The 20,280-nt window shown below is 46.0% G+C and overlaps 3 protein-coding genes across 3 annotated transcripts; 2 read left to right on the top strand and 1 right to left on the bottom strand.

The window, feature by feature from the left end:
* Positions 1-98: 98 nt before the first annotated feature.
* Positions 99-2,089, bottom strand: F4812DRAFT_432189 (uncharacterized protein; the record flags this gene model as incomplete). Its single annotated transcript, XM_047934499.1, has 4 exons — positions 1,885-2,089; positions 678-1,816; positions 362-623; positions 99-311 (listed from the first exon to the last, which is right to left on the bottom strand). Coding segments are annotated over exons 1-4 (1,642 nt in total), but the record flags the coding sequence as incomplete, so codon positions are not given.
* Positions 2,090-2,269: 180 nt separating this feature from the next.
* On the top strand, positions 2,270-4,031 carry F4812DRAFT_432190 (DNA glycosylase). The gene is made up of 4 exons (XM_047934500.1): positions 2,270-2,503; positions 2,565-2,773; positions 2,848-3,005; positions 3,071-4,031. The coding sequence occupies exons 1-4, from the start codon at positions 2,385-2,387 to the stop codon at positions 3,821-3,823; spliced, it is 1,239 nt and encodes a 412-aa protein (XP_047788929.1). The 5' UTR covers positions 2,270-2,384; the 3' UTR covers positions 3,824-4,031.
* Positions 4,032-15,403: 11,372 nt separating this feature from the next.
* F4812DRAFT_432207 (uncharacterized protein) lies at positions 15,404-16,678 on the top strand. The gene has a single exon (XM_047934501.1). The coding sequence runs from the start codon at positions 15,409-15,411 to the stop codon at positions 16,492-16,494; it is 1,086 nt and encodes a 361-aa protein (XP_047788930.1). The 5' UTR covers positions 15,404-15,408; the 3' UTR covers positions 16,495-16,678.
* The last annotated feature ends 3,602 nt before the right edge of the window (positions 16,679-20,280 follow it).

A 20,280-nucleotide genomic window follows, 5' to 3' on the forward strand; every position in this document is an offset into this window, starting at 1 on the left:
CCCCCCCCCCCCCCCCCCCCCCCCCCCCCCCCCCCCCCCCCCCCCCCCCCCCCCCCCCCCCCCCCCCCCCCCCCCCCCCCCCCCCCCCCCCCCCCTTACCTCCGGGAAATATGTTGTTACCACCGTACGATCAGCGAATTTCCGGCCCGCAAGGGCTCGAAGAGCGTTCTTTGCTGACTCAGTCGTATCATATTTAACAAAGATTTTCCCAACTCCCGCAGATTGTCTGCTACCACCTGTGGGTCGCGGTACTTTGATATCCAGTACTTGGCCAAATTTGGAGCATTCTTCTTGGACATCCTCGCATATTTCTATATAAAGTTAGCTCGGTCATGTACGTAGAATAGGATGTGATATTTACCTTGGTAATCATCGTTGTCCATCAACTCCTCTGGTGTCACCATGTTGAGCAGCTGCAACACCCGTGACTCTTCCGAGTCACTAGCAGTAGTACCTGCCAACATAGACATGGCATTAACGCCCATCTCAACACCCGCTACTTGGGTAATTCCAACGCTAGCCTTCTTCACTTTGAGATTCTTGTCGCCGATAAGCATGCCGTTGAGGCCCTGGATGGCAATATCCGTAGCAGCGGGGTCCACAAATTCACAGAATGCAATACCCTGACAGAAGTTAGCTTTCAAAAATACGAATAGATTTATACTTTGCCTACTTACGCGAGATTCTTCGGTTCCTGTATCCTTAACCAAGGTTAACGCCTTAAGTTCGCCGAATGAGGTCAAAAGCTCCATAACCTGATCTTCGCTAAGATAAGGCGGCAAGTTTGCAATGCTGATCTTGTTTGGGGTATCGATGACAACATTAGAAACGACGCCAGGCTTATACGGGGTCTCCTCGACAACAGCAGGCACAATATAGTCCTTCGGCCGTTGTATTTTTAAGCCCTGCCCGCTCCCATTGGCCGCGCCGTCCGCGGCATCCTCGGCATCCATAGAGATACCGTCAAGGGCAAGAGCAACTGTAGCCTCGGAAGCATGTCTGAATTCGAGGAGGGCGAAAGACTGATCCTTGGATATTTGACATAGGACGCAGGGATCGGTACTCTCAGTCACGTTGAGGCCATTTAACTGAAGATTGAAGAAACCCATAAGACTCTCTTCCGTCGACCCCGGGGGAATGTTGTACACAATAAGTCTCTTGCTCTGTCGGGAATTTCCCGGCTTCAAGGCCGCGCTGTTCACTGTTCCGCCTGGCTGGCTCATGAAAGCCTGTAGCTTTGTAGGGTCCATGGGCTGCTGCCTCGGCGCTCCAGGAAGAGGGAACATGCCTGAAAGCTTAGCTTGTTCAGCAGTGACATTCTCGTAGCCGGGAGGCTTGATATCCCATTGTGTCATACGTCGCTTGCGTTCTAAAACGGGGACAACGTCGGTCAGGTCTGGTGTAGGCTCTCGCTTCTTTGGGGGCGGTGTCGGACTGCGCCCTCGTCGATTCTGAGCGAAAAGGTCTTCATCTCGCATTCTGTCCATCCTTTCGCGATCCCGTCTATCGCCACCGCCGCGCCTATCATCGAATAAGTCGCGGTCGCGTCGAGGAGGTCGTCCGGTGTCCTCGCGACGAGTATCTCTCCGCGAACCACGGTCGCGATCCCATTCCCTATCCCTACGATCTCGGCCACCTCCATATCGATCTTCGCGCTCACGGTCTCGATGACTTCGGCTAGAAGCATATGCATCTTCATCCCTAGCATCACGGTGCGGCCGACGAGGCGATCTACTCCGTCGTCGGTCTCGTCGATCACCTCGGTCTCGGCGGTCTTCGCGGGGAGGATAATCCCGAGATGAACCATGACGGCCGTCTAAATTTAATGATTTTGTTAGCTCTTTTCCAATTGTAACAATAAAAACAGACACAATCCATCCTCACCTCGAGAAGAATAACTGTCGCCGTTCATGGTATCTGCTTGATCCCTTATGCAGGTATCTGATGCAAGATGGGTAGGTAGGAGATAAAACAGTTATCAGACTAGAATGGAAATGAAAATGGTAAACAGAATAAAGTAGGTGAAATGAAAAAAGAAATATCAAGCTGTACTTGCACGGCGGTAGGATGAAGCTGTTGACAGTGGAGCTGCAGCGCGGCTGGAAAATAGAAATTTTGGCTGGCCCAGAGTGGAGCGGCATAGGTACTATGTACTTGTCACTTGTCACTAGCCCTGATTTGGTTTAGTCTTCTTAGAGTTATCAGATAGCAGGTCCCCGCTTGCCTTTTTAGGGATCTCTGGGAAAGGCGAAGAGCAATCAGGAGGCGAAACAGCTACAGCTTTTAGAACATCGTGCATTAGTTTCTAAGTACCACCTGGCACCTAACTTAAGGTATAATTCACCTGATAATTCGTACCATCTTGTCGTCCAACTCCTGGTCTCATGGCTCCTATACGGGCATCAGATTGGAGGAAACTCCCCTTAAGCTTGACTGACCTCTGCATCGAGACGACTCTTCGTTGCGGACAGTCTTTTCGATGGCGTAAAATAGATGATGAGTGGTAAGATACATACATCATATGCAAAATTTAAGCGCTTTAATTAACACCGATATATAATTAGGAACTGTGTTCTCTATGGAAGACTGCTCTCGTTAAAGCAGGATAAGCATCATCTTCATTATAAAGTAACTTCGACCAATGCCATTCCACCTGTGTTAACGCCTCCGGTATCTGCCAAGGGTGAACCTGAAGCCGATGGTGATGGTGTTGGTGTCGATGTTGATGATACCGAATCACTTCTAAGACACTATTTTAGCTTAAAGATTGATTGTAAGCGCAATCCACCTCCAATTTATAGAGACAATTACGCTTTCATTATTACCAACTAACTTGGAATGCCACAGTGACAGCCCTCTATAACCAATGGTCCAAGTCCGACCCAAACTTCCGGAAGAAAGCTCCAAAATTCACAGGAATCAGGATTCTCAACCAAGATCCATGGGAGGCACTCATCGCATTCATCTGTAGCAGCAATAATAACATATCCCGTATTTCTCAGATGGTATGTCAACCCAATACTTGTCTTCGTATGTAGGTGGGATATCACTCATACTGACACTGCATTAGGTTCATAAACTTTGCAAATACTACGGCCCACTCGTTGGACACATTGGAGATGAAGCCTTTCATGACTTCCCCACACCGCAAGCGCTTAGCGGGAAGAAAGTAGAAGCTCATCTAAGGGAATTGGGGTTCGGTTATAGGGCCAAATACATTGCCGAGACAGCCCGTTTGGTATGTGAGGAGAAACCAGAGGGGTGGCTTGAAAGCCTCATAAATCCCGAAAATCCAGGTTGGTGCAAAGTGGTGACGCCCAAAGCCGCGGAGGTGCCCACCTATAAGCATGCCCACGAACAGCTCCTCCTTCTCTCAGGTGTTGGCCCAAAAGTCGCAGACTGTGTTTGCTTGATGGGTCTAGGCTGGGGAGAGGCAGTCCCTGTGGATACGCATGTGTGGCAGATTGCCCAAAGGGATTATAAATTCGGAAAGATTAAGTCAAAGACCTTCTCTAAGGCCATGTATGACTCCGTCGGGGACCATTTTCGGAGTATCTGGGGTCCGTATGCGGGTTGGGCTCAGTCGGTGCTTTTCACCGCGAACCTGAAGTCGTTTTCGGAGCAGGCTTCTGCTAAAGCCGAAGTTGTTGATGTGAAAGTGAAAGTGAAAGTCGAGGAAGTTGGAGATGCTGCAGCGGTTGGACCTCTGCCCCGTACCCGGAAAAGACGTCAGGTAGTTGTAACCGAAGCCGTGAAGATTGAAAGCAATACTTCCACAGAAACGGTACGAGCTAGCAAGAGGACGAGAAAAACCATGAGTTAGTTCCAAGGAACTACCTTCAGCATGTTACCAGGTACCATTGCCCTTTTGATAATCAGCCTGGGACAGGATATAGGAGAGATATAGACAAGTTTCTTGCCGTTAGAATCAGAAGAGAGTCAGCAAAGCTTAAACATCGAGGGGATTAACATTGTCTATAATATCATAGTATAGTCAATCTAAACTAATACCAATTAAAATTCCCTTAGAAGATCAGAGAGCCGATGTTCGTTGATATTAGCCCCCATACTCGCCGCATCGTGATCCTTCATCCAAATAATGGTATGAAGTAGGCTAGAGAGATACATATCTCTAGCCTACGAAATAAATATGTGTATAAATATTCCTTTACGGCTTCTTTCCAGGGAGGAGCCACTGTCATATTTACCACCAGATCCAATGAAACCTCCAAGCTTATCATTATAAAGCTACTACATTAACTGTAGAGTAACTATCGTTAGACGGCGCCGCGAACAAAACACAACCTGTATTAAACCTTTAGCCTGCTGCGCACCTGGCTACGGGTGCGCAGCTGTGCCAAATGCATCTTCCCGTGCCTCTGCTACTCTCCTGATCGACCACATCAATGGACAGTGTACTTAGTTCTAGCCTCATCCCGTCTTCAGCCATTAGATTCTCATGTCTCTTCCGCACGGCAATCTGTGCTTACCATCAACAACTAACTCTGACATCCTATCACTAGATATACCCACCCTTATCCTCGGCCCGGGGACAACTTCCAATTACTACTTTGCACACATAACCACCACATCTGTTTCTAATTCCCAAGACCCAAGAAAACATCACATACGCATCTAGACTATCGCAGTCATCTAGATGAGACAAGATACCTACAGACATAGACACGAACTTGCGGGCAACGCTCAGTCTATAGACGATTCGCTTCATAATAGATTTCACAACATGGACATAGGTTGCATGTGCGTAACTGCATCCTCGACATCTGATTCCTACTCCGATTTGTTCATCACATCGCCGATGTTCCAGACGTCTATTTCTAGAGCCTGGAGATATTGCAGGTGGAATAACTAGCAACTGCCGGTAGACGGATTTATGGAAAACTAAACGCATTCCATGCTTTCTTACCAAGTAGACTCTGACCTGTGGGTTTGTGGTCTGAACATAGAAACATGAATTCCCTACTCGCTAATTTTAGTAGGCAAAGAAAGGGGCTATCGCCAACACATCTACCTAATACTGTTCATATAAAGTAACTTGTATATCGATATCCATCTAGAAGTGAGTTGACACGTAGCCAACATGTGGCGGTTAGGCGCACTTTTTGGATTGCAGGCTATCTTGAGCCAAGAGGTCCATTGGCTACGACACATGGCAAACGCTGATGGCCGTCGTATCTTAGCTTATTTGATTGCACTCCTGGAATACAGGTTTCTTGAATTCATGATCCCAGTTGCACCTGTTCTAGACGTAGGTACCATGTAACACATAACAGACTAACTCACTCACTCACTTACCACGAGGTTCTCACCTTGTGTGAACGGATGCGCTTGAACTCTCTACGTTACTGGAGCTTCTTGTGAACTTGGCGTCTCCTCCGCTTGGTCGTTTGAGAAATGCGACGCGGTTGCTCCGTAGAATAGGATAGAGCAGAACTACAATCCCCAACGAGGTGAGAATAAGTACATCACTACTAATACTATCACCCGTTAGGCATACGGTAGCTGTACCACTGGCACAAGAAGAAAAATGTACTTTCGACACTACACCCGCTCCGCTCTCTCGCAACCCTTAACCGACCCTACCTCCTACACACATCAACACATCTCCCAACAACCACGTCAACAGAGACGAAATCTCCAACTGTCTCGAATGCCTCCGTTCATGGGTAATGCTTTGGTACCGACCTAACGTTACATATCGGCTAGACTCCGCAGGATCGGGACGACGGGAATAATTAGTACGACGTCGCACACATTTAGCCGCAAGGTCTCAGCCGAGAAACAGCAGCACGAGGCAATATATTCTATCGCGGACCCGGAATTTGTTGTTCGTTCTGAACCACCCCCTCTAGACGGCAAAGAGTAGGTATAAGGTTAACCACGCGTACTCCTCCCCCCCTCCCCAACACTCGTATTCGCCACTGCTACCTAGGTACCTACCTCCTTCCGCTCTACATACCGACGGGCCGAGTGGAATGGAAGGGGTAGATGGATGGGTGGATGGATAGATCACTCGCGATATGTTCTGTTCCTATAACATTCCTATGTAAGATGTACCAGGACGGTTCCCCCTTCGGATCTCGAAAAAAAAAACCTACCTACGTCTGGCATCCCGGGATGTAACTCGAGGCACGTATATCGGACCTACGATAGAGAAAACTCTTGGGTATTCACGATCCACATTACGGAGAAAGGGAAAAGCTATACTGTCGTTTTGAAGACTAGTAGGTACCTATACCAGGTAGCCTTAGGTACCTCATACCTACCTTATATACTAAAGGACCTCGATACTGCAATGACATGCAATGCCGTCCTGACACTTATTAAGCTGCGATAACTACGTAGTTGACGAGAGTTTCTATATCTCTATATCTCTACGAGGAATCCACGGGCTTCTTTGATTGGCTCGTGTAACGGCAGATGCTATAGAGTTAGTTAGTTCAACTGTCTAGAAGAACATCATCCGCGGATGGTTGTCTTCAAGGGTGGAATTCCCCCCCTTGTCGAGCGCCAGGACATGTCACCCAGGTAATCTGCGGCGGTATAGCAATATTAATTACTATGTCGCTTTTTGCAATCTAAGTAAAATCACCATAACCCATCCGAGCTCTCCACATCTCATCCATCGAGGGCACACTGGGTTATGTGCATTCCTCGGCAGAAGCCAGGTTGTCAAGTTACTTAACCTACCTTAGGTATGCTATGCTACGTTTACTAGGCAGCTAGGTAATGTCCTACCGTCGATGTGTGTAGTTGCAACTGCGCCTGACAACCCATCGATGTTTTGAATTAATGGACCCATAGACGGACGTTAGAGATAAGTGCTCGCCTATCTTTTATATGCATGGATGGTACACTGCCACATCCTGTAATAGAAAAGGGTGTCCAGTAGTGACAGCTTCTGCGAGCTGAAGGTATCACGCCATCAATTCCTGGAAAGTCACATATCACGCTCACCATGACCTTCTCAGTATAGTATATCCACCTTGAAGCACATATCATCTTCAGTTACTTTAAATGTGTTACGGTATTAAACCCTACTGACGAGAAAGATCGGCGTAGCGAGATGAAAGGGTCTATCTCCAAGGCCTAACAGTTCAACTTCTTTACATCGCTGTAGAAACAATAGCCATACAAGGCCTACTCTGACATATCGTAAGACAAGGAGACCTGGCTACCAGTGCCTGTCACGAAGGAAGGAGAGGTTTAGCCAAAACAAAACCAATTTCGGCGCTACCAACAGCGGAGAGAATTATATGGATTCTTCTGTGAGCAAAGCTAGTATACATGAAGGATAGTAGGAACTGGACATTTACGACGTGACTGCTCGTGCCGAGGTCCCTTCATGAATGAAGCTCGAGGAGATAAAGCTATCTTGCTAGATGGCCTCAAGCTTTCACTTTGAGAAAGCGATGTCCACGAACAAAACTATCGTACCTAATTTATCTATCACTTTTCGGGGGATTTGCGGTCAATATTCACTGTTGAGGAAATATGTTGTAGTCAGCCACATCAAATTTGAGGTTGTCACAATGGCGAGAAATAACGCCAACAACTAACTTGGACAATGGTGGTGCCATGAAGTCTGGGGATGTCAAGGCCATGCCCAAACTTTAAATTATCCACAGTGTTTCCCCATAAACTCCAAGTCAGGTATAGGTATGCATGGCAGCCTTATCATCGTGGATGTCTCGGGGAGATGGTATGACTTTACCGGATGTTCTATGCTCGCTTCGGAAATGTCTCCACCAAGTGCGTTTCCCTGTAAACCCGAATACAATAGGCTGTCTTGGCTTAGGTCCTATCTAATGTAAAGCGATATCATTGGAGGGCGTCATTGGGCTGTAAGCCTCATCTACCATTTTATGTATCCACTAACTTACGATACATCGAGTTAATGAGAGGTTGTCTTTGAATGATATACTATACTTTACACTAGTTAGTTATTAGGTATGAACACGATGAAAAACGTTTTTAGAGTGACAACTCGTATCAGCTGATGGTTCCGAAATGAAGTGAAAAAAAAAATAAAAAAAATATTGAGAAGCCTCAAATAGCCGGAATGGCTGGACTCGGCTATCTAGGTAGTGTGTATTCTTCAATAAGGGTCCGCATGTACATAGTATTGTATGTATTGAATCCTTGTGCCAAATATTAGTGCGTTAGTATTGGGGAAAGGCTCACAGGAAATTTGCTAATGACACGACACCCTCGTCGACTTTGGTCGGCGACCAATCCTCTAGTTGCTCCTTTGTCCCCTCAGTAGCCGGCTTCGGCAGCGTGGGTGCGTTGGCTAGCTCACTCACTCGACACGAAGCTGTATGTGCAGTTAAAAGCGGTCATGGAAGTACGGAAAGCTAGGTGCTTTTCTCGAAAGGCATCCCTCCTTAGGTAGTTGGCCCTTCACAGTAAGCGTGCTGCCAAGACAAGGCAAGTCTACCGGATCCTTTAATACCACTTCACTGCCGTGCGGACAAGCCATGTATTGGGCCCTAGGAAAGCCCGGTAGGGCATTCAAATCTCGTCTGCTCCGTCTGCTTCTTCTGCTTCTTCTTTGCTTGTACTGAGGGGAAAGCAGCTACTAGTTAAACAGCTTTTCAGAGAATTGGTAACTTACCGAAACTGGGCTTTAGAAGGATGAAGCCCCTCTCTCAAGCGCCGGGGCAATTGATACCTACCCACCTAAGGTAAGGCAATGAATGGGGTTCAGTCTCTCATGATAGTGTATCTTGTCGGGTAAGGTATGTAGGTACCTAATGGAATCCTATGCCAGAGACAAAAGCTGGGTGGTTGCTGAGATGCAGATGGGGGTGCAAGGGGATGGCAGTGGTAAGGTTGCGCTAGCGTAGAGACACCGTCTCTTATAAGATCTCCAGGAATGGATGTGATCGTCGATTATCTGCCAGACAAACAAGCCGGGGTTAAAGTTGTATTGCCAGTGTGACTTTTGGGGAATGCCAGTCGAATTTCTACATGAAACACACCCATGTTCCTTGGCAATCCCTGAGTCTTTTCTGATAGGACCGTTTATACGTCCCGGGGCTGGTCCAAGTGGACGTCAAATATCTCGTGCGGAAATTGGAGACGAAAAATTACCATTGGCAATCTTGTCTACCTAAATTGAAAGAACACCAAGCCTTCTAGAAAGAATAAAAGGAAACAAAAAGACCGTGCTTTCCGTATAGACTTGACGATAGGAAGGAAAATAACACTGTATGTAGTGGTTCGTGCATGCGTAAGTATGTAGGTATGTGTTGATGGCAAGAAAGTAGTGTAAGTTCTAAATTGCCAGAAATTAGATCTAATTATGCAAGTTTCGTGGACAGAGGTAGGTACTTTTCTGTATAGTACCTAGATACCTGGGTTATATGTACCTATGTAATAAGTGATAGAGTGCCTTCCCATAGGTAGGTACCTACCTTTTACTGTATTGTACAATACCTAATACGCCTGACTCAAACTTGAATGAATGCATACCTCCTCTCCATCTACTTACCTACCTGGTATGATGTAGTTGGATAATTACTAAGTAAAATGCTTAGGTGGTATGGAGGTAACTGTTAATGGCAACTACGAAACTTGAAACATTAGAGGTAATTTAGGTAGGCACATAAGGTACCTACCTAAGGTAGATACTTGTTACCTACTACCTGCTGAACGTCTACCGCCGATAAGTACCCAGAAAGCGGGAGAGCGGGCTTTTGTGGCTCTGGCAAGTGCCGTTGATACATTGCTGATCACCGACGTTGCGATGTTCGGGAATCTGATTGAATTGCCAAGGGGTACGTTACGACCACACGCACCTAATAAACCACATTCAGATCAATATATTAGTTCGAGCCACGGTTTCGACCTTTTTGGAGTTGCCCAGACTACCTAGTAACCGACGTGCTCATTTAGGTAGTCATACATAATAGGGAATAATAATAATAACAATAATATCCTTTTTATATTAGCACCAACACCATCGAAGGGATCCTGCGACCGCATGCATGTGTATATGCATGTAGGTTGCTGACAGGTTGTAATAGTCTGCCGTAAACAGATAATAAACTTAACCTAGCCTTATCCTTCCAGTTCCAAAACGGCTCAAGTGCGACGGAAAGAGATAACATTTGCCAAGCGGTCAGACAATTGCCATGCAGCGGTTTTCACAGTGTCATAATATCTGTAGATAGATTAAACGCCCCGATAAGAAAGAAAATAGGAGTACTAGGTACCTGATGGTAGCGGTTCAGTTCCGCTTTCACATGATACATTACACACCAACCCTAAAACCTAGCAAATGTAATGGATTGTAAGCCTTGCCGGGATCATGCTACGCAATAAATGACTGCACCATTTACCCACGTGCATGTAATTTGATTCCCGAAGCATGATTTGAACATGGTTTACCCGTATGCGTACGGGACGAAGCCGTGCGAGTGCAGTACCTACCTAAGGTAGTCGTGACGGCGGGCGGATATGTTTAATATCAAACGCCACCTTTTTTCGGACTCGCCTTGTCATGATCGAAATGACGAGCAGGTCATCTCACCCTGCATACCTAGATACATAGGTAGGTACACTAATAATTCCGTACCTAGATCTGATATGGGATGTATGGGTTGGATGGATGTTTTAGTGCCGAACACGTGCTTAGGCAATTAAATCTAATCCCCTAGACTAGGGGGTACCCGCACCATGTATCATGCCTAGGACCTTGTTGTTGTTGATACATGGCCGTCAACACATGGTAGATAAAGGTGTGAAAACTTAAAAGTGCGCCTGGGTGGCGTATGAATGGGTTGACCCTGTATATCAACCCACCGGGCCCAAAGACGGCGCTGTGATGGCTTCTCGATGGCTTCTGGATGGCGTTGTGATCCGCGCAGGAACCGCCGGACTGGATCGCGGAAGTCATGGCTTGCCCGGGTGGCTTGTAAATGGTCAATGGTTCCAATGGCTCAATCCAATGTTTCGATTCATTCCTGTAAACCACCGAAGGTTTGCCCGGGCCGTGTTTTTTTAGGGGTTCTCCCACTCTGCCACTAAAATTCAAGCTTAAAAGAAATTGTAACGCCGTTGACTAAGCCTTGTTTTAGCCTTGAAGAAACCCCGTCTAGGTGTATAGATATGACGTTGTCAGGATCGTGAACTGCCGCCTTGGTTTATTTTATTCATTTAATTCATTTAAAGCCGTAATTTAACAATTTAACAACGGGCGCAACTACTACTCAACTACCACTTTCGTTAATTACGCTTTCCTCTTTCGACCCTCATACATACTAGGCAGGTACCTAACATAAAACGTAAAACTTAAATCGTAAAAATATATAGTGGGAACCTTAGGGTAAGCATCTACTTACCTAGGTACATTAGGTACCTGATGTAGTTCTACCTAGTTGTACATGTACTTAATGTACCACCTGGCACCTAGCCTGTGTAAGGAGAGAAGGTGTAGTATACTCCGAACATTTTTCTACTGTTACTAATTTGTGATTTGAAAAGTGTGGCTGCATGTATACCGCACTTTACCATCTCTATCGTCCTCTCTCCCGCATTGCACATTCGCATCTACGGATGAAGTCGTATTCCCATAACTGTTATTAGCATTAACAAGACAGTGTTTCTTTTTCCTGATTTTCTTCGCTAGGGCGCAAGTCTTGATTTTTACGTGCTAATATAAGCCCGCGGTTACTTACATAGTAAGTCAAGAATATTGATTGGTCATAGCTTTAAAGGCCTGTTTTTTTTTCTCTCTCTCTTCTGTTTTCCTTATTTTATTTATTTTCTTCGTCCATTGAAAAGCTATTAGGTTGTATCATTCGCAATCTGTGGGGGCATTGGCTGACACTGCATTTCCCACCGACCAGATTCTGGCCAATTAACTGTTGTTCGCATTGGACACCTCGAATCCTCCTCCCGACACTTTGAAAGCTATGACGACACCCCGGTTAATCGCCAAGAGATTTTCCCCGTCAATGAGGTTAATGTAACAGTATCCCTCTCCACGACCCGGAAGCAAGCATCATCGCAGATAGGTTGCTAGAAACAAATAAAAACACCGACCAGTAGGTAATTCGTAAAGGAGTCCCTCTACATCGGGGATTTATATGCTACCTAGTAGGTACCTATGTTATGGCTGTTGCCATATTCCCCTATATACTCGCTTCATTTTGTCATCGTCAGTTCCAATATCACGAACTCGTCGTATTGTATTATATTGCTTCCAGCCGCTTGATCTTTATTTGCAGGGCCAAGGCTTATGATAGATGATGTTGTACAACTGCCAACATTTCCACCGCATGGGGTTGCGAGATGCTACGGTCTGTCTACCTACTCGCTTACCACACAGTTGTCCGGTTGGTTAGATTGAGCCCCAGATGCCCCTCATACGTATCAAAGACTGCCGCAGACAGGGCCTTGCCGGGGCGCCGCCGTCATACTTGTGCTCGCTTGCCAATCCCAACCGACGACGTCAGTCTTGTGAGCACTGGATAATAACCATTTAACTCCTCCCGAGGCAGTACCGCTTAATTAGCTTCGAGGACTCAAGGGAGCTGGCCCGACTGGCTCCAAGATATCGTCATACATGCAACCCTCGGTTTCATCCTAAGTACTTGTTGCTTTTGCAGGTCCTATTCCATTACTCTTCCTACTCCATACGTACCTGAGTATGTATGTAGTAGGCGTGGTTATTCCATCGTTATTCCATCGTCATTCCTATATGACTGGATTTATTCCTATTCTTTTCTTATCACACTGCGCCGTAATCGCTGTTCTAAAAATGCCAAGATATCGTGGGCTGGATAAGAAGGCCACACTGCCGCCACGACCCTAATGCGGGACCGAAAATGGACACGTCTGGTTTAAATGCCGTTGGGCTTTTCCAATACAGGGGAAAAAAGAAAATGCACATAATAGAAAAGAAGCGTGGTTAATTATTAGTTCCCAATTAGAAAGACAAAACAAATTCCCCTTTCTTTAGGTAATTAGGTACATAGTTCTTAGTAGGCGCTAGGTAAGTATATCTTTCCTTTAGGTAAGTTTACTACTATAGGTACCTCCTACTAAACTAGGTAGGTTAGGTACAGGGCTCTTATTCATCATCCCTTGACACCGGGACAGAGAACTCCGACTGCCTTTAGTCTTCAAAACGTGGGTTCAATGATGTCGTGTCTTGGATCATGGAAAAGCAGGTGCATGTTTTTCTTCGCTCACTCTGAGGAACCACTTTTGTGGAGTATCTTAATGTGTCCAATCACTATTCACACACCGCATGACGTAGGGTATTTGCCAAGTGACCTAAGCTAAGTCACTCTTAGCTTCATCCTTCCCACCAAAGAGGAAAGGGTCATTTAGTGGAATACATGGAAAGCCCGACTGAAAATGCCGTATCCAGGTGTGGTGTACCAGCATACATAACGTGTATATACGCATGTATACGCATGTACAATACAATACATGTCTACAACCCGATTTCCTTTTTTTCTACCCGTTATCCAGGAAAGTCGCCAGAAGAGGATGTGCTAACTGGACCGGTATAGTACGTTCAAGTAACATTAAGAGTTGTCTGGAACGGCAGGCCGGCAGTGGGAAATGACGAAAAGAGAGCACGCACATACATACATACATCCGAAAAAAAAAAAACCAAAAACAATAGAAATTAGACTTGTAATAAAGTGCTGAAGCCGGCTTTATGCTCCCCTTCAGACCCTGCATAAGGGCAACCCCCCATCGCTCCCATCCTCCGCATCAGTGGCGTAAGCTAAGAATGAGCTTTATTGCGTTATGAGGTAAGCATATAGGTATTACCTATACATACAGGTAGGTAGTACAGTTCTGCCTTCCATCAATATATAGGTACCTTACGCATTGTACTTTATACCTACGTATAGATACATACCTATGTACATTACCTATCCATCGTACACGGATGGAAGGCAGACAAGGGTCTTCTTTTCTGGTTGATACCCACCCTGTACCGGTACATGCAATAAGCTAGTATCCCAGCGGTCGCACCCCCCGTAGCCTTAACCGTAGACCCTTGCTGTTACCTTCAACCATACCCTGCCATGCTCTCTCATTTGCGTACCGTATTGTACGTACCGCGGTACACACATTCTCTCTCTCTTTCTTATTGCTTAGGTTAGGTAGGTACATACTACGTACCTGGTTTTATGGCATTTCCCGTATCTCAACACTCAACTCTTTTTTCCTTTGCCTCCCGTTAAGAGTTATTCGATCCCTGTGCTCTCTTGTCCCACTCGCTCCAATTTTATCTCTCTGAGGTTGCGGGTTAGGGAGACCCTGATACCTAGGATGCTTTCCACAGGCTCGCGCTGGAATTCCCTACTTTGTTTAATTCTCTAGTGCTGCTAGTTGACGTACTAGCTGGCCACTCCCATCACACCTAAACTGCCAGGACTACCGGAACTACATACATAGGGTAGCCCATATACATAGGCTAGCCGAATAACAAATCTATGTATGTAAAGCCTGCCATCCTGCCTTCTCAGCCTGTGCCTCTTCCGCTCATCACTCATAACGCGTCTAACCTCGTCCCTAAACACCAATACAAAGCAGGGTCATAGAGCAATTATATACACTATATAACTACCTATACATTAATTCAAGTTCCCTACTGCGAATTCATTGCTATAACAACAAAACAAGTACACTCGCTCGAGTTATATGTACATCTGACCTCCCGGATATCTGGCCGCTGCTGATCTTCTACGCTTCGGTCTTGAAACGAGCCACCGAACTCCACATTCTCATGATCAGTCAAGAACTAAAACGGCTGCTATCAAATTGGACACCTTCTTTCCAAATTTCAGCCCCGGTTCGATCTTTTCAATATCCTACCCTACCGTGCTCTGTGTAGCACCCTACAGTGTGCCCAACCCTGCCCCGACCTGCTTTAGTACGGGACATTGGATTGTCGATCAAATCTGTTCACCGTCGTCACTAGGCTTGCTGTAAGCTAAGGGCACTGGTTCCACCTGTCCCAATTGCTGGAGAACGTTAAGCTTCTGACGATTGGGCTGTTCTAAAAGAGTGCCGGTCGACCCCAGTGTGTACCCTCGTCCACCTATTTGGGGGTTCCTGGTCGCATACTTCCTGAAGTGTCCTGCCAAACACACTTAAGGCTCGCTGATCCCCCTCCCGTAGCTCGTGACGGATCTTCTTCACTGGATCTTGAGAGACAAGTCACCGCCTCGGCTAGGTGACACGAATCTGTGCCCCTTCGGGATCCCGCATCTGATCAGCGAACTATTCCAAACTTTCCTATCTTCTTCTTTTCTCACACGGAAGAAAAAAAAATTAAGGAGTTTAGCCCAAGTGTTGGAAAACTTCATACTTCCAACCATTCTTATATGATATATTGCGTCGAAGATGACTATGACTCTTGACAATCAATCACGACTCGGGGCTCTTAACTTCGACCACATGTCTTCCTACTCTAATCCTCCGCACTTCACCAACCCCTGGGCCGCGGGCTCATCAAACCAGCACCACGGCAGCCACGGCATGTACTCGCAAGGGCTCGGTGCCAACTTGGGCGGCCTCGACTCTATGGCCAAGCAGCACGCCGCGAGGACGGGTACCAGTGGTGCCTCAATGGCACCGTATGGGAGCATCCCGGTGACGGCATCTTCAGCAGGTAGCACTCTCATGGCGGACCTCTATGGACAGCAGGACTTACTCAATATGCCGCAAGATCTCTTAAGCTTAAACCGAATGCAAACAACGTCAGCTGGGTACGGAGAGCCAGCGTACGCGACAGCGACGGCGGCTTCTCCCGTAAGCGCGACGTACTCGGCGTCACCGAGCTCCTACGACGGCGTATCCGGGTACGCACCCGCGCCAATGCGATCAACGTTCGCTCTCGCGCCAGAAGCCGATAACCGAAGGTATTCACAATCGTCAATTTCCTCACTGCCGATGGTCGATCACGGCTCAGACGCGTCTCGCTCTCACCGGAATTCGTTGGTTGACTTGCTTCACAGAGGTATTCAAAATGATGATCGAAGAAGTTTTGCGGATGCTCTCGACGCCGGCCAAGGTATGCTTGCTATGAGCCAAGAAACTCCCAGGGCAATATACCCTCCCGGGAACCGCGGCAGAGGCTCCGCAGACTCATACGGTTTCCCTTCGACACATTCGACGAACTCATCCATTTCCTCGACGAGCAACTATGGCAGTGGATATTACGCAGGATCGGTCGATTCGTCCGTAAGCGATTACTCGACGGCGGGCTCTGATATTGAGTCGGTCACTTCCCGAACGCTACCTCGACCGAATCTAATGACACAGCCTCCTCCTGCCCCTCAGTCAATGATGGGTCAGTTTAGCTCGAAAGTTTCATCAAGTACACAAAAGAAGCACAAATGCAAGGTCTGCGATAAGCGATTTACACGACCAAGTTCGCTCCAGACACATATGTATAGCCATACAGGCGAAAAGCGTGAGTGTTATAACTTGTGAATGTGTGCTGAGCATAATTGAAGGCTGATATGAAAGTGTAGCATTCTGCTGCGAAGTCGAAGGATGTGGGAGACATTTTTCGGTTGTATCAAATCTTCGTCGGCACAGGAAGGTACATAAAAACGATGCCAAGTCCGACGCTGGATCCGAAGATCATCACGACGATCACTCCGACTAAAAAAAACAAGAAGTCTCAATGCTTCATGATAAAAAAAAAGAAGAAAAAAGTTGAATTGTGCAAGGTTACGATTTAGAGTTGTTAACGATTATCCTTGTTATGCGGATATCTCATGTTGAATCACGGTTCGGATCGGTCTCAAATGGTTTTAGAGGAGACTAATCACCAGCATTTTTTTTTCACCTGATGGTACCAAAAATTGGGTTGTAGATTTTATGTCTCTTGTACGAAGGCACCATCATCATATCATCATATCATCGAGAATCGTTTGCGCTGCTGGTTGGTATGATATCCAGGAGAGTTTGAAGCGCTGGGGTGCATGGATGAGCTTTTAGATTCGGGTGGGCTCATTTGAAGGCATTATTTATCGTCTTTTCTTCGCGTCTATCCCTGGTGGCTTCCAATCGGGTTGGGTCAGGTCACACACATCACATCTTTTGGGGGTATTCGGGGTTGTTCAGTTTTGATTTCCCATTTGAGGAGATACCCTCACAGACGGCGTTTGGGATATAGGGGTCATGGGACGGGCGAAGATCGCATGCATTCGTTTACAGCGAGAAGCAACAGCAGGCTTCAGGCGTTTCGAACCATTCCCGTGGCGGCAGTTTCTTGGGAGCAAGAAAAGCGAAAGACCAAAAGTGACACGGACGAGCGAGAGCGAAGAAAGGATATTACCTACCTGTATTATTAGCCACGCTTCGCATATACCCCCGGAAGGCAGAGCACTTATCCCCAGTATAGGGAGCCTCCTTATGGTGTCTCCTCGAGAAAACTCACATTCGCTACTGCCTTTGTAATCTAATTGTTGATATATACATTACACACGGCGTTGATAGAAACATGGTTACAGTATATCTTACGGCACGGATGAAACTCTTGTCTTCACGTGGCATATGGGACAATGTTGTTTTCGAATATCAATTCCTGGTGACATGTATTACGATCCCTTTCCCACTGTGGAATACTCGCCGGTGATACAGTGTGATGTTGACTGGATAATATGGTCCAAAAAAATCAAAATCAATAAAAGCTGGTATATCGAAAGCGGAGCCGTCTTCCAAACTACCTAAATCTTCGTCAGATCTGGAGACGCTAAAACACTCCCTTACAGTAGCGTAGGCTCCTAGGTACCATAGATTATATACGTAGTACGGGATACCTACCTAGAGGTACTGGCTGGGGAACCCTGACTCCTCTATTCCGTATATTACTATAGTAAAAAATAGGCACATACTCACTTAGCTAATCAACTCGCTTTATAGAGGATATGATTATAAACAGAGACGGAAACGCACACACACACAAAAAGCAAGGAAAATGAAGGGGAAAAAAAGGCGGACTTTCTCTCCCGCCCCGCCACGGAGCTTAAGGAGCATCAGGATTCGCACGAAGCACGTATTAATTCGTTCCCCACTTTATTATCCATCCCATCGGTTACCACCCACATAACCGTACGTACATGCAACATGCATTCGTGCATACAGCTGCTCCTTGACGTCTTACTTCTTATCGACTTTTTTTTTCTTTTTTTTTTCTCTTCAGGGTGGTCGAAATTGCCGTATTTATTCTGCCAACAATCAAATAACGGAAGGCAGAAATAAAAAGATCCATCCCATCCCGTGCGTTGTACACTCCCACACGCACACACGTATGTATTGACGCATGCAACCCACATCGTTCCCTCCGTCGGTGAACAGATAGAGAGACAGATTAAAAAATCTGTGGCGGAAAAAGAAGAGGAAAACCGGGATCAGAATGCCCCTCGAGTTGAGAGGTACGGTACCTACCTAAAATCTACCTGACATATGTACAATACATCCTATCCCATCCCTAACCAACTCCCCCTACATCCGCATAAGCAAAACCGCCGCGAACAGAGAAACGCTGTTGACTTTCGCCGCCTTCTGTTCTTGGCCCTGCATTTTTTATCTTTGTACGTCTAGCCTGGGAGATAACTGGTTGCTTGCAATATAGTATAGGGTTTATACCTAGGTAGTATACAGCATATAATATCGCAATCTGTCTTTAGGTTTTTTATTTAATTTTTATTTTTTCCATTTTTTATGGAGACCTCTATCACGCGGTATACCTATCCATTTTCAAACCAGGGCCTCATCCTAAAGCATATCAAGTTTCCCCTAAGATGCTTCCTATTTAGGCGCGCTGCGATCGACATGAACTAGCATTTTAGCTTTTTGGCTCCGCCGTGCGTCCACATGCACATAAAACGTACAGGCTACAGCTATTAGGTAGGTACAGCATATACTATACTAACCAAGGTAGTTTAAAACTTGACTATACGGTTTAGTAGAGTCGCAGTCGCAGTTGCAGTTGCAAGTCTATCTCTTTAAGACCCAAACATGGGTCCGGCTACTAGCGTAACTTCTAGACCAAGGAAAGAAATCTCGCTACCAAGCTATTGTCCCCCTGTATGTATCTTTTTAAAAATTAACGTGTTTTTACGTGTGTTTTGACGCGTCTGTACTTAATTCTAGACATTTTTAAGTATTTGGGTTTTAATCGTAGGTTTTGATGATAAGTAGGTATTGTAGACTGCAGTAGGTATTACGTCTAAGTGACTTGTTACAATAAATGTCAAGAATATAATGCAGTGCTTTGTAATACTAAGGAATGTTGGAACGCGTGGCATAAGATAGATACCTACCTACCTAGACGATTAAATGATGTACTAGCCTTACGATATATAATACAATGGATAGCTTTAATGAAAACACCAGTATTCGAATCATACTCATTGAAAAGTCAGTACAAAATAGCCTCAACAGCGTATTTGTTTAATTGTTTACAAGCATGTAATTCGATACATTGACCAGATAAAGCCTCATATTAATTTAGTGGAGATGTGTCTAAATGTTGAATTCTGATACGTTAGGGCTAGCTACCTGGCAATGCGCTACTGCATACTAGTGCTGGATCCATGTTTAGGTCTTAAAGAGATACACTACTACCTACTACCTACTACTACATAGTACAGTAACAACCCAAGACCATAAATTATGGGCGACGGCGGCTCTTACCTAGCAAGGGGGCACCCCTCCCCTTCGAAACTTGAAACACGCTTAATGCTGCAACGCTACTCTAGTGCACCTACGCTACTATAGATTCTATGGACATCTTCGAGAGTGCTTTCCCATTTCTAGAGCTACGTACCTAAGTAGGTACAATACTAAACTTTAGTAGTAATAATGGTAGGAATTGTAAAAGATAGTAACTTGCGCAAGTATGTAATATCCCAATCCTCTCTCTCTCTCTCTCTCTCTCTCTCCCCCCCCTTCCCCCTTCCTCCACCCCCCTCCCCTCTCCCCCCTCCTACTATGTACGTAGATTCATACATACTCCAAGGCTGATATAAGAGAAAAACCGGAACCAACCATTAACAGGATTGCTAAACAGGGCAACCCGTAATCTTATTCGCTTACCGTCTATCTGCTAGCGCCCGGGGCCATGTGAGGCTATTCATTAAAAATCGTATCATTATGACTGCGTCTTCTCCAAGTTCGTTGGATCATTAGATATTTCCCCCCGCGCTCGCCCTTTCAACTTGCAGCCGCGGATACCTTGACCTACCCCGTCAATGAGCTTGTCTT

Source organism: Daldinia caldariorum, assembly GCF_022478825.1.
Source record: "Daldinia caldariorum strain CBS 122874 unplaced genomic scaffold F4812scaffold_11, whole genome shotgun sequence".
Lineage (NCBI taxonomy): Eukaryota > Fungi > Ascomycota > Sordariomycetes > Xylariales > Hypoxylaceae > Daldinia > Daldinia caldariorum.